This window comes from Tachypleus tridentatus, chromosome 13, assembly GCF_004210375.1.
Source record: "Tachypleus tridentatus isolate NWPU-2018 chromosome 13, ASM421037v1, whole genome shotgun sequence".
NCBI classification, from domain to species: Eukaryota; Metazoa; Arthropoda; class Merostomata; order Xiphosura; family Limulidae; genus Tachypleus; species Tachypleus tridentatus.
In genome coordinates, this window is record NC_134837.1 from 93,061,325 (window position 1) to 93,075,904 (window position 14,580).

The 14,580-nt window shown below is 31.0% G+C and overlaps 1 protein-coding gene across 6 annotated transcripts in view; it reads left to right on the top strand.

Moving 5' to 3' along the window:
* The window catches only part of MetRS-m (Methionyl-tRNA synthetase, mitochondrial), a 54,354-nt gene that overhangs the window by 15,847 nt on the left and 23,927 nt on the right, over nt 1–14,580 (top strand). For 4 of the 6 annotated variants that reach the window (XM_076483451.1, XM_076483449.1, XM_076483446.1 and 1 more), the window contains 3 exons: nt 7,768–7,839; nt 10,753–10,839; nt 13,423–13,536. In XM_076483451.1, the coding sequence (XP_076339566.1) occupies nt 7,768–7,839; nt 10,753–10,839; nt 13,423–13,536 (273 nt within the window). The remainder of the gene's footprint in view (nt 1–7,767; nt 7,840–10,752; nt 10,840–13,422; nt 13,537–14,580) is intronic. The other 2 variants (XM_076483452.1, XM_076483450.1) reach the window with 1 other exon arrangement.

A 14,580-nucleotide genomic window follows, 5' to 3' on the forward strand; every position in this document is an offset into this window, starting at 1 on the left:
GAAGTCTCTCTAAGGGCTTAAATCAGTGGTGATGGTTCAGTAATCCTAATCCTTGAATGTAAAATTTCCAACTGTATATCAGTTCAATAAAAAAATAAAGGCTGTAAAATGTTCCAGACTCAGCAGCCTAGACCCATCTAGATCCATAATATGGAAGCAGTTGTTGAGACCTGGCTAGGTTCATAATATATGCCAATTAAAGGCTTTTACTTGTACTTCTTAATAGTATATATTAATATATACAAGTGTTGTTGTTGGGCTAAGGATTCTTCTACAGTAGGTGTCTGTAACTTGTTGGTGATAAATTCAAAGGTAAATGGACAGCACACTTTACACTTACTTTCAGAATAATGTATATTTGAACTAGTTAAATGTATGTACAATAAATTATTTACACTATAGAGATCATAAGCATATCATAAACACTATATATAGTTCTCTTCTTCATGTCAAAAGCTCACTTAGGCCAATTAAGTTCCTTTTGGATTTCCTTTCTCTATACCTATCATACTTGTATTCTCTATGTAATTCATTTTCACTATCATTGAGTTACAACCACAGCTGTATGCTGCCTTTTTAGTAATTGTTTGGTTGTTTTACTTCTGATATTGTGTATTCTTTTTTGTCAAAGTGCATTCAGTCTGGTTCAAATACTTTAGAACTCATTTTGATGGAATAAACTATACTTCTTGTTTCTTTTAAAACTGTTAATTTTTCTCTAACATATTAAATGTTAGGCCTATGTTAATTGTTAGGCCTGCAACTTCCATATAGGTTAACTTCACGTCAAACGGTTTCTTGGTCTTGACTTTACTCCCTTCTGCTATTGTCTTTGTCTGTCTACTTTTATTTCTCATTTTCCACTATTTATACTTTTATTACTTAATCGTCTGTTTCCTATACTCTCGACATAAATGAGCTACAAATACAACTTCCAATAATTGTCTGGTGTTACCTTTGTTATAATTAAAAGGAAAACAATCACAAAATGTTCATTCACAAAATAAACTAATTAACGATATTCACATATCTTTTATATCATTACAATATAGGAGTAGCTAAAATTACATGTTTAACTGTATTAGAATTTGCTTATGCAGTTGTGTTGTTCCAAGGTGCATCTGGCTATCATACAAACTCATTAAGCCACAAGTAACTGGGGGTTAAGATAATTTATTTCTGAAGAATGCAAAAAATCAGTCTCAGTAGGTCAAAAGACTGAACACACAATATTTCTCATAGAAATTAAGACATCACTTATTATACATAAAAGTTTATGTCAGCTTTTTTGTACATGGCCATTAATTAATAGCAAAACACAAAGTGTGACCCAACATCAATGAAATTTTAAGAGAGAACTCATTTTACTTTAGGGTTATATTCATGTTTAAGCTTCATGAATAAATACCACATGATAAACATAATTCAATAAACTAGTCCAATAAACAGAATGAGAAACTCGGGTTTATAGCTTCTTTATCTGCATATACATTAAATATGCTTTTCACATAAAGATAATTCCAAACTAGTTCTCTTGTCTATATGAACTGGATGATAAAATTTTAAGATGAAGGACACCTGCCTCATCAGTAACTCATAATTAAGTACAGAAATCTATATTAAATTTTTAAAAAATGAGTAAAAGAAAGAAATGTTTGAATAATAACTTATAAATGAGTTTAATGCATAATAACTGCACATCACATTTTACATTAGTTACGTAAGTGTGCAGTTGCTCATTTTTTATCTAAAATAAATCATCTAAGTACTAATGTGTGAAATTGTTTAAGAAGTACTTCAGGAAAACTATTTATGTGCTGGGTACAAAAGGAACAAATATAGTTAAGGTTCTGTTTAGGTATCCTTGAATGTTGTTTACCTAACATTAAATGTGTTGTACATTTTTATAGGTTTTTTTGTATATATCAGGTTTCAGACTATCATTACATTGGCATGTTTTCAAGGTATAGATGTGCTGAATATGAAGCTAATGAGAGTTCAAGTGTTGTTTTGTTTGCATCAAATCTTGTATAAGTACATTTAGATATGATAAATACATTGACATACTAAAGTTGATATAAAAATAATCCTAGTTGTTAAAATGAAAGTCATTAAGAAAAGCTAGAAACTTTAAATATGTATTTGTAGACAATATCAATATGTTTAGATATTAAAATATTGAACTAAATAGATTTGATAATTAAATAAAATTGAAAATTTAATACTATGTTTCTAGTGAATAAATAATTACATCATTTTTAATTTGAGAAAGTTATGTAACTTTAGAACAAGATAAAGTTTTGTTAAATTAACAAATAAACATTCTGTATTTTTTAAATTAATTATAAAATAAATTTACAATTAAATAATACATATATGACACAATTTACTGGGAACAATTCTTTTCATGGCTTTATGGACTATTCATATTTTGACACTTCTAATCTATATTGTATCTTCTTATTAAACTCTTAAGTTGGAATTAATCACAACTTAGGTGACACTTAACTTTTGACTAATGATAACATCTAGGATTCTTAAGTCAAGTGCAACTTAATTTTTTGTGAATGCTACCAAATCTCATACTTCAACAACTCAGTTTTCTAATAATAAGATAAGAATTAATCTGGCTGGATAATGTCAAAGGAGCAACCTCAGGTGAATTATTCTTCCATAACACACTCACCATAGTTTTGTCATATGGCAGTCCAGTCTAACTGCTGGCAAGAGAAGTTGTCAGCATTTGCCATAGCGTGGCAAAGCTCATCTACACACTTATGTAGACAGTTTCTCTCATTTTCTGCTGAATGATCTTTGTATACAGTATCTAATGTGAATTGAGTTTCTCTTCCAAGCATCAGTAGGTCATTAGATCATTGTCTTTTTACCCTGGGTATATCATCATGAAATACATTACATCTAGGTTTCCTCCCCTGCCATTTTGTCTATATTTAACAAATTTTGACATGATGAACCTAATTTTTCTTTATCATTTTACCAGGTTAGATGGTAAAGGAATATTTTATTCAGAATACATTGGACTTCAAACAGTTTTATGGAAAGTAAATAAATTTTCCCTTGTCCTTGTGAATTCCTGATAGTATATTCAATTCAGGAGAGAAGTTCTTAGTAATTTTGCTGGTTGCTAGTTTTATGAACATTGTTGCCTGTGTGTGTTTACTAAATTAGCTGACAGTTTTGTCACTTCATTGTTCATCATTCATCTAAGCTTCTTACAACCCTGTCATCATTGAGTGCCAGGTTGTCAGTAAATCTCTATTGTTGTTACTGCCACTGACTGCAATTTTATTGTATTGGAACTACAGCTTGAACTCTTACCTTATTCATAGATACGTGAGTTTAGTTGAAAGAAAAATTACCCAATGTATACATTCACTTTTTTTACTTTTATTGGTCATTACTTACTTTTATTTATTCACAGCTTGTTGGTAGAATTAAAATAAACAGTTGTATATAAACTTGCTATAGAAGCATGTTTATATAAAAAAAAGTTTTATCCAGAATTATAGAAAATACATTTTGTCTGTTGTTTAGATACACAAATTACGCTAATATGCCAAACATGAGTGTTTATTTTAATTTTGGTTAGAGGTAATATATATTACTTCAGTTTAATAAAAATGCATTAACTATAGCTAATGATTTATTTTATAAAAATAAGGTGGGTGACTACTTGCAGACAGCAGATATTGTATATAACAAAGAATTTTGTTGAATATAGAGCTGGATGTTTAGTGGAATTTGATAATTGATTAATCAACAGGATTATTAATAGATTACATTGTTAATCACTTATTTTCACAGTAGGCTTTAATAACTGAAAACAATACTAACCAAAAATAGTAACTCCCATACTTACTTTCTTTCACAAGATTAGCTATTCTCATTCAGTGCTGCCCTTTAATGTGAATTTTTGTGTATGCATGTCACAAGCCTTCTGCTCCACTCTATTAGAATTGAAATATTCCAATGTGTTTTTCATGCAGTTCATCTTGTATCACTTCTCCATTAAAAGGAACATGACATGCTAATGTGATGCATGTGACTTTCTCTATATTCCTCTACCAAAACATCACATCTCATTTAACAGCATTTGTATTTAGATGTGCTTCTTGTTTTTTTTAACAATTCATGTTCAGCTTAAATTTTCTCACAAAGTGGTTTTATTTAATTTATTTAGTTTTCATTCAAGCAGTTTCTTCACCTTAAAATTTTATCAGTTGGCTCTACTTGCATTTTTCATTTTCATTGCTCAATTTTGGTGTGCTTTTCTTCACTCTGAATTCCAAAGTTCATGTTACCACTTTGGGGATCACACCAGCAACAAATGTTATTTCTTAAGCCTCAGGTGCAGGCAACTTGATGGTGGATTTATCTTTGTTTATTTGTCAGGAAATCAAATGTTACATGGGCTAGGTTTTGTCCCCAAGACCTCACCCCAGTTCCTCCCAGACAGGTGGAGATTGTTCAGACTGATGAGGGCTTTGACTGTCTATTTTCACCTCCTAATTTTTCCATACCTTCTCTTCTTCTACCTGAGGAATCAGTTGAACCTAAGATGGTCATTTTGGATTTTGTTTCACAGGTGTGTGACATTTTATCTCTTTTTCCTGTTTTTTGTAAGTCACATGCTTCCTTACTTCATGATCAATCTTCTCACTTCTTTTTATTTTTTCTTCCCTCTGCTGATATTTGTACTGATCTATTTGCCTCACAACTAAAGTAATAGAATTAGTATGCCTCATCTAAATCTCCTGTCAGTCTGACACGTGCCCAGTATTCTCATCTGCATTTTACCCTTACAACTCTTATGTGGTATCTTTCTTCTCTACACCTCCTTTCTGAGACTCTTCACAGAAACTCTGAGGGGTTTTCTGGAGATGCCTTTTCCTTTCTGTCCTCCACACTAGCTCATTTGTCATCTTTAGCTCTGGCATTGCATTTGTGACTTTTCTATTGTTGGGACCTTCTAGATTGTGATGAGATTTTGGCTCTGGTCCATTTACCATCAATTCATCTTCAGAATTAATGTATGGACCCATTGATGTGGTGATAAATTTTATATATGATCCAGAAAATACTGGAACCATGGGTGGCATTGGTCCAACAACAATCTACCCTTACCAGTATTGTTGTACATTCATCCCAGTCAGATAAATAGGATCTGGATAGGCTTCTGTGTCTGGTCATGGCTCTTTGTTTTTATATTACTTGTATAGTTTCCTTCCATGGTGTTTGTTCCAGGCCCTTTAGTCCTTGTCAGTTTTCCTCTTTTCATGATCTTTTTCCTTCAACCTTTACTAAATGTGTTTGACTTTTGATTCAATTGGCTTGTGCCTTTTTGCTTTCTTCCTCTTATAATTTGTTTCAGGAGTCTTCTCATCAGATTAGACACCTCATCTTTTCCCTCACTTCTTGCCTTTGCCATACATTAGAGAAAATTCTACAATCAAGATGTTGACCATGTCCCATACATTTGTCTCCTATTAACTACCTCATGTAGCAGTTTCATCTTTGTTGGGTTTTTGTATTTCTCCCTTGGCTGTTCTCCAGACTTCAGTACAACTCTCAGTAGTACGTTTCTATTCATACTTTCTTTTCTTTACAGGGGCCTTCTTTTCATTCATCATTTTATTGATCCAACTCTGTGGCAAGTGATGCCAGACATGGTATTCTTTAACTTGAAATCCACACTGTACAGCTGAGTTCACTCATGTCTTATATTTCATGGCTTTGCAATCCTCATCATTTATATGGGGTGTTTCACAAGATCATTTGTTCATGAATAACCTCACAGTATTTTGCTTCATAAACATGCAGGTCATGGACTCTACCACCCATGGATTGCATGAGTAAAGCAGAAAAGGATAGCTGCACATCCCTGCCCTGCCTGTAGTGGATAGCTTGGTATAGTCTGCTTTTCAAAATAGGGTTTTATGGTCCCCATTGCACTATCTCAGGTGATGATGTTCTTCTGGACTCGCTACTACCTTTTCTTCCATATCACTTTTCTGATTGTCTGTCTTTCTCTCTTGAGTTCTTCCACCTGGGTTGTGAGTCATGAAAGTAGTTTGTGGAATTGTTATGGTTTTGTCCTTTTGGCTCACTTTTTTATCTTAATACAGGGATGTTACTGTCTTTTGGATGGTTCAAGTCAGTTCTCAATTGGGAGAGTTGATTGCATGCAGTAGACTTCCTTTTAATACTGGATGTTGAGTCCCCAGATTAATAGTTCAGTGCAAATACTTGTTACACACCTGGGAGATGGATTAATTCCCCTCTCTTTTGGGTTTGAGTGGAAGATGGTATGATACTGATCCTACCCCAACATGGATTTCAGTTCCCATCAGCAAGTGTTTTGAATGTAGTTGACTAACCAAGTATGGTTTGTTGAACCCTAACCACTCTAGACCTGAGGGCATATCCATTGTTTTACCTACTTTTCTATTTGTGGGATTGAATAATATTTATTTTATGTGGTTTGGAAAATGACCCTCACACTGTTCTCTCCCACTTAGATGTGATCTTCTTCTTTACCACTTTTATTTTTTTTACATTTTACAGTAGAGCAAAGGTATTCTTGGTTCAGAAGTGATGCATTTCCCCTCATCTAATCTTTGGATCAAACTCTCCCATTTCCTGGGCTATCCTCTGGATGCTTTTTTTGGGAGGATGGGTGGGGCACTTCTATCATTCCCTCTCACCAGTCACGCAATGTATCAGAAATTGTAATTTTCTATACAGGAAGTGTATTTCTGACAGGTATTTCTTCACTCATGCTTCCCACTCTTTTTTCCCATCTCATTCATTACTTATGTCTCCTGCCAAACTTCAAAGTGATGGTTTTGTGAAGGAGTATAGATGAAGCTATGTATATCATATGAACATGTCATACTCCTATTAGTGGAGAAGTGACACATGATAATTTGCATGGGAAAAACATTGGAATCTTTCAATTCCAGTCAGGGGGAGCAGAAAGAAGGTTGGTGGCATGGGTATGGAAAAGAGTTTGCATATAGATGGCAGCACTAAACAAGAATGGCTAATTTTGTGACAGAAGGTAAGTAAGTAAATTTTCAGTATAGGATTATTATAATCTTAGCTGATTATTTCCAGAAATTTTTACACCAACTGATTAAGCTGAACAAACTTTAATCACTCAAAAATAATAATGAGAAATTATAATGACACTATTTTAAATACTTGGATTGTTGAAATAGTTAATACTAATCATTGGAAACAATAATTTCATTTAATTGACTGTTTTTTATAACATTAATTTTTTAAATATAATTAATTATTTTACATGATTAACTGATTTAAGCAATGCTTATAGGTAATTACTTACACTGATTGGTAGAGATTAGTTGTCAGATGTTGTACATTATAGTAGGTTTGAATGAATAATAGACATTTTTCCAGAATAATTAAAGGGTGTCATTTATTTGAAATGTACTTGTACATTGCTGACAGTATCACTCATGCCAGATTTGCAAAAGATTGTTTTATATAGTTATAAAATCAAATAATTTATGTATTCATGTACATAAATTGATTGTAACTCATTGTACATGTATTATTTTAGTAAAGCCCTGATTTTTTATTTTTAATGTTTCATGTACTTACATGTAGTGTTTTCTTTTATTTGTTGCTATAGTACAATTTACAGTGTTTGTTAAATAGAGGCTATTGATTTTTACAATAAATATATTTAATTCTTTGTTTTTTATATATATATATATATAGGTTCAACAAGCAGCTCTGGCTAATAATGAAGACACTTCTGTGTTCTGTGAGAGAATATCTTTACAGTATAAAGTAAGCTTCTCACAAATGTTCTAGTAAGACATCTATATTGTTTGTAACTGATGCTCATTTAAAGTCTGTATAAACAAACAAATATCAAGTGCATCAGGAAACCTTATATAACAAGAGGTCTCCTAAAATCATGAAAACTAGATATGCTTTTTTAGCAAAAGCTTTTGAACATTGGCCTTTAGTTATTCATCTCTATGAAGTACTAAAAATATTGGAATTAAAAGAATAAATTAATCAAAACATAATATTGTGACTGTTATTTTAAAAAAATAGAGGCTTGTGAAACGTATAAGAAATAAATTAAAATCTGCTCTATCAAGTAATGGTTTATTGCCTATGGGGAAATCATCTGTTAAATATTTAGTAAGCATATTGCTTGCATATACTAATTTTATTATATACATGGTAAAACAATTAAGCCAGGTGATAGCAGTTTTAGCATTATTTCTGTAAGAACAATTAATTATACATATATTTTTAGATCAGTGAATGCTATTTTTGAGACATCAGAAGAACTCTCATGAAACATACAAAATGGGCTTACTTCATCTTAAAGCTATTAATTTAAAAGTGTTTGGCTCTGTCAGGATTGAAACCTTGTTATAAATATAGGTCTAATTTGATTAAACTTCTCTATAATGAATTTGAACATTTCAATCAGTATTATAATCTTACAGTATCTGTGAACCAGATGCTTTTCACATGAATTACAACATGACAAGACACCTTGTGGCATGTTGTTGAGTCTATTCCACTAGAATTCAGGCTGGCAGTAAATGGTAATCATTTTTAATGCCATGTGTAATTGGCTGTCTTTATTAAATCAGGTACTTTAGCTTCACATTATACTTGGCCCAGCATGGCCAGATGGTTAAGATGCTTGACTCGTAATCTGAGGTTCATGGGTTCAAATCCCCATCACACCAAACATGCTATCCCTTTCAGCTGTGGGGGTGTTATAATATGATGGTCAGTCCAACTATTCACTGGTAAAAGAGTAGCCCAAGAGTTGGAAGTGGGTGGTGCTGACTAGTTGCCTTTTCTCTAGTTTTAAACTGCTAAATTAGGAACAGCTAGGGCAGGTAGCTCTCACATAGCTTTGCACGTAATTTCAAAACAAAGAAATGAACAAATATTATACTAGCTTGCTGAAGTTGAAGGTGTTGTAGTAGACCTAAGTGGTGTAATATTTCAGACCCAACCATATCATATAAAAATTCTGACACAAGCAGTAACTTTCTTGTACTTTAGGTCTGCCAACAGAAAAAAAAAGCTATACTTTCATCTTTTTTGTGCTTTATTCATTTTTTATAATAGTTTTCTTTAAAAAAATCAACTTATTTTCTATTTCTTTAGTATGTTTTGTATTCATTTTTTGAACTTTCCCAATTATTTATAATTTTAATATAAATTGAGGAACATTTTTCTTTCTCTGCAGTTAGAATACAATAACTAGTTTATTAAAGTTTTTCAGGCAAATTTATCATTAGTAGTCCTGTAAACTATATTTTAAATTTCTAGATTATTATTATAAAATAGCATCTTGGGCAGAACATGTGTTTTCACTAGGAGTAACAAAAATATTTGTAGCTAGTTTTTCTAGGGATTCTTCAGTCAGTAACACTTCAATATTTGATAGATTTATTGTAACTAGACACTTTTGTGTTAAGATGACAAGAGGGAATATATGAAATAGCTTACAGAGTTAGTTGTTTCTAATGAGGAAAAGTAATGCTAAATTTATAGTACATGTATTAAGTAACTTAGGAAAGTAGCTTTCAATATTCTTGATCAATAACAGAGTAATACAACAATGTTCCCAGTGATCAGAGAAAACAATATTATTTTAAGCCAGAGAAAAATCAGGTGTTTTACATTAGGGCAAGAAAAAAATTGTCTCCTTAACTTTTCACAGTGATCAGGGAAAAGCTAGAAAGTTTTCCAAATGATTTGTTTTTGTGATGATGTAGTAGTTCTTAAATATCAAATATATATAACGTATATAATTTCTTTATTTTTACAAAGATGTATTCTTAAAGTGTTTAAGTTATCTCTGTTGTTTATTTGAAGGATAGGCCAACTGAATCAATTGAAGAAAAGTAATAAATATAAGGGTTGATGAGAGGCTATTTAAATCATCCATTTGTCATGTTTTGGCCTTGTAATTTGGAACCCTGTACAAATACATCTTTATGCTGATGGTCTATTTTTACGTATACTGGTGAAACTTCTGTCATGACTCATTGCTGTTTAATAGTAAAATCTGTTTCTTTGTTGTACAAACAGCATCTAATGTGTTGTTTAACAAAATCTGGTTTAAAGGTGGCAAACTGTAGAGTTTAAGGTACTATAAAAATTTAAAATACATAATTATTTTGGTATATGTATGTATATATATGTGACAAATTGTTTATTTTATGTAAGTCAAAATGTTTATACAGATCTCATTACAAGAACCTATACATGGAAATTTTATCACAAAGATCAGTAAGCATGATTCTGAAGGAGGTTACAAACTTGTAATAGTACAAATATAACAAGTTGTAAATGATTTTTAATTTTTCATATAAAAAGTATATATATTTTATGTCAAATTAAAGATTTTTTAAATGTTTATTCTTTTGATGTTATTTTAACTGTGAAAGCTATGGTTGTTATCTTAGAAGGTAAGTATAATAATTAAATGTAGTGTTTTTGTAGTAGTTATGGAAAGTATGATTTGTTGTGATTTAGCTTTATATTGTTTTATTATGAATCTTGTTGATCATATTAAATTATATCTTTTTAGTAGTGCTGTATTTTTTCTTGCAAAATGTATATTTTTGTCTGTTTATACAAGTAATAAACAGTTTGGGTTTTTACATTACATTGCATGCACTTCAGTTTCTGTAGTGTACTATTTTTTGTTTTCAGGATGTTTTCAAAATGGCTGGAGTATCATACACAGACTTTATTAGAACAACAGAAGAAAGGCATGTCAAAGTAGTACAACATTTCTGGGTGAATATTCTTCATTACATGTAATCGACTAATATCTAGAAAAGTTAAAATTACTGCAAGCGTTTCTGAAGGTTTTTCAGAATATCATCTTGGTTTGTTTCTTAGTTAGGGTCACTAATGTGACTTATTATGTTTGATGGTGATAAATTAAATTTTATTTAGCAGTGGTTAATGTAAGGAATTGGTGGTTATTAGACCTAAACTAAAATGATTTAAATAAATAGTTAGTTTCTGTTCTTTTAATAACTTGTTTAAATACTTAAATTATTCACCACCTGAACTTTTAGCATTGAAGTTAGGTTATCCCTGTTGCTATGGGCAGGTAAAGGTGGTCATGACTTTTTAGAGTTGCATTCAAATTTTAATTAAGCTACTTTGTTATTATATTTTGTGAATAAACTTGGCTTAAAAACATAATTAATAAATCAGATGTTGATATTATATAAACTTTACATTCTTAATTTTATAAGGAAATATTTTAACAAATCCTCCATCTCACCCTAATTTACTTACCACCTCTCCATGAAGCTTTGTTGCATAACATAACTTCACCTCCCATTTTTCTCACACTCTTCTTCTCTTAGTTTTCCCCTTGTTCCCTTGTTTGTTCTGGCCTCCATGTGCCTGAAGTTTGCCATTGGTCCCTGAAGTGCTGATTTTAGGGCAACTGGTGGTCCCTCTGACTACAAGGGTTTTGGGCTCAGTAGGTGTCAGGCTCATGTCCCCTAAATGGGACAAAGTTATGTCTATGGACTTCTAATAGTAGGGTTCAGGGTTTGATTCCATACAATAAATACAGCAGGTTGCCCCAATTTGTTTTTGATCTTCAATGTACAAACTACATCAGTCACAGTACAATGACAAACATGGTACATGTTTTAAACAGTTTTGCTCAAGTTTGGAAATAATTTATTACAGTTCCTTGGGTTCTGAGTAAGTCTTAGTTAATTTGTTTTTTTCTTCAATCCTTCCTTCTCCTCTGGTTCTAATTTACTGCCACAGTACTTAAAAGGCAGTTTGGGATTTGCTTTGCAAGGGTGCCAACAAAGAGGGAGATCACTGTATTTAGAGTTTTTATTTTTTTATTTGTTGTGCAGTTATGAACCATTGATTGGTCCTCCCACATTTTATCAGGGAGTTGTAATTAGCCCTTTATTGGGTTCTTTTCCCTGCTAGTTTATGGAGGATAAGGTTGTTGTGTCAGATGAATTCCTACACATTACATTTGTTCCTGCATACTGACTATTTTCATTTGGATGTAGGGGTTGTGTGTTTCAGTCCAGACTCTTTCGATGGTACTCTCCTCAACTCCTTACTATTTTGTCATTTTTCCACCATTGTAAGGATGTATGGCTACCTTATAGGTCAACCCTGAAATAATGAGTTTAATTCAACTTTTAATATATAAACTGTTGGGGTAGGTTAATACTGGGAATTTAATAAGAGCAGATTTGAAGGACAGAAAAGGTTGTTCAATTATAATTATTTGATGTAGTTGAGCTTCTAATGATCAGGACAGCAATAAAATATTTGTTGGAAAACAAATTGTAGAAAAAGTTATTATTAAGTATCATCACCTCCTTATATCTTTAATAACACCAGAATAGTTGTAGCTAATATAATTTGGTATAAAAATTCTAACTAAATCTGATTCAGGAACAGTTTATTTTCTACATACTCAAAAATATAAATGATCTAAACAAAACAGTGAGACCATTGTAGTCCATGATGTGCCAGCATTGTATGACATTGAATCATATATGAAGTGTATCAAAAACCTGACTATCACTATATATATTTATCAACAGCATGTATAAACCAAGCAGAAACATTGATTTGGAGAATTGAAAATAAGAGGAACATGGTTATAAATAAGAAGTTAAATATCAAATTGACAGTGCTAGTAGTACTTTTCAGAATCTGTTTGTATTTAGTTGCAACTTGTGGATATCAGACTAGTAGCTGTATAAAAATTTCTGACAAGTGCTCAGAACCCAGGTTTATTTCTGTCTGGATAATAAATTGATATGAAGAATCATCTCCTTTTATCAATAAAGGCTAGGAATATGAAATATTATTGATGTATTTTAAGGCAGGAAAATGGCATGCTGCTAAAAGTGGTCAGTAAGGGTACTGTTTCAGAGAAGTGTTCCTATAAAAAGTAGAAGGTCAGTTTCAGCATTTGGCTGGGAATTATTGCAATGTAAAGTGATAATTCTTTTATTATTGCTTGAAAATATAAAGGATATATTGGTTTTATTTTGCATTTTATTATATGTGTAAATTTAGTATTGCAACTTATAAGTAGCTAGATAATTTAAAATATATCTACCAACTAATGTTGGTCTGAGATTGAATAAAGTACAGAGAAATTATAAATTCTCTTTACTTGATATCAATGAAAAAGAATTGCTTGTATGAGTGGTAATATTAAATATGTTGTTGAGGCAAGTTGCATGTGGAAAGGCATCATCAAAATTTTGTGGTAAGGCCACATATTAGGGAGTGTGGAAAAGTTTTATTTGTGTTTTACAATACACTAGACTTCCTTGTGCCTTAAAGATTTTTGTCTCTAATGTTTAGCAACATTTAGACAATCAAGGATTTATTTATAAAGATAAATATCAAGGCTGGTATTGTTCATCAGAGGAATCATTTCTCACACCTTCTCAAGTGAAAGAAGATTCAGGAAAAATGGTAAGAAACTTGCTTTCAAATCAGGATAAACATTGTACAGAAAGATAGTTTTCTGTACTTAGTGTAAATTTAATTTCTTTTCAAATTTGAAATAAAATGTTTTTGCAATGAATATTGTTTCAGAAAGTCATATATTGTTATAAAATTACAACGTCTTGTATATACATATACAAGTCAAATTGAAATTATTTTACTGATGTTATGATTGTTAATAATAATCTCATTATTTCACAAATATTTTTTTTATTGACAAATATAATTTGATTTTGATGGTTTTAATTGAAACTTAGTATTTAAATGTAATGAAGTGTAGTGAAAATCTGGATAAATGTGTATCATTTTCAGGATACAGACTGTTATATGATCTGTTCAGAAAAAGAATAAAACATTCAGCTGTTCTTTAGAGATATATATGCATCTTATGTGTAGTAATCTATTCAGTATAAAGGGATGGTGCAAGAAGTTACTCTTTAATTTTATCTGTAATGGTAACTATTAGAAGTACCACATTTAAACACTTACAGAAACAATTATTTCAAAACTTATTTAATTTTTTATCTAAAAGAACTTTATATGTGATACAATGATTTTGGATTTAAGATTATTTATAAATTCTGAAAGACATTCCAGATATGATTCTCAGAAATTGATATGTATATATATTTATGTAAAATGTGTTTCTATGAGATTTCAGTAGTTTAGTTATGGTCTTCTCTGCATTAGTCTTTGGACTCGAATTAAATTCCAAATTATAATCAATAACTTTTGTAAAACTGTTTTTATGATTTTTTGAACCTCTACATTTTTAGTATGCTTTATGCCACTTTTTTGGAAAATGGTTCATATGTTATATCCATATTAATCACATATCATTTTGAAGCTGTTTCTTAAGGAATATAATAGCATAAATATTATGTTAGTGTAGTTAGCTGTAGACATTGGATGTCATGTGCAGTCAGTAGTTTGATTTTTCACAAAATTACTCTTGATGACTAATTAAAGGTTAAAAAAATTTTTTTAGTGTGCACTTATCTTTTCAATTGC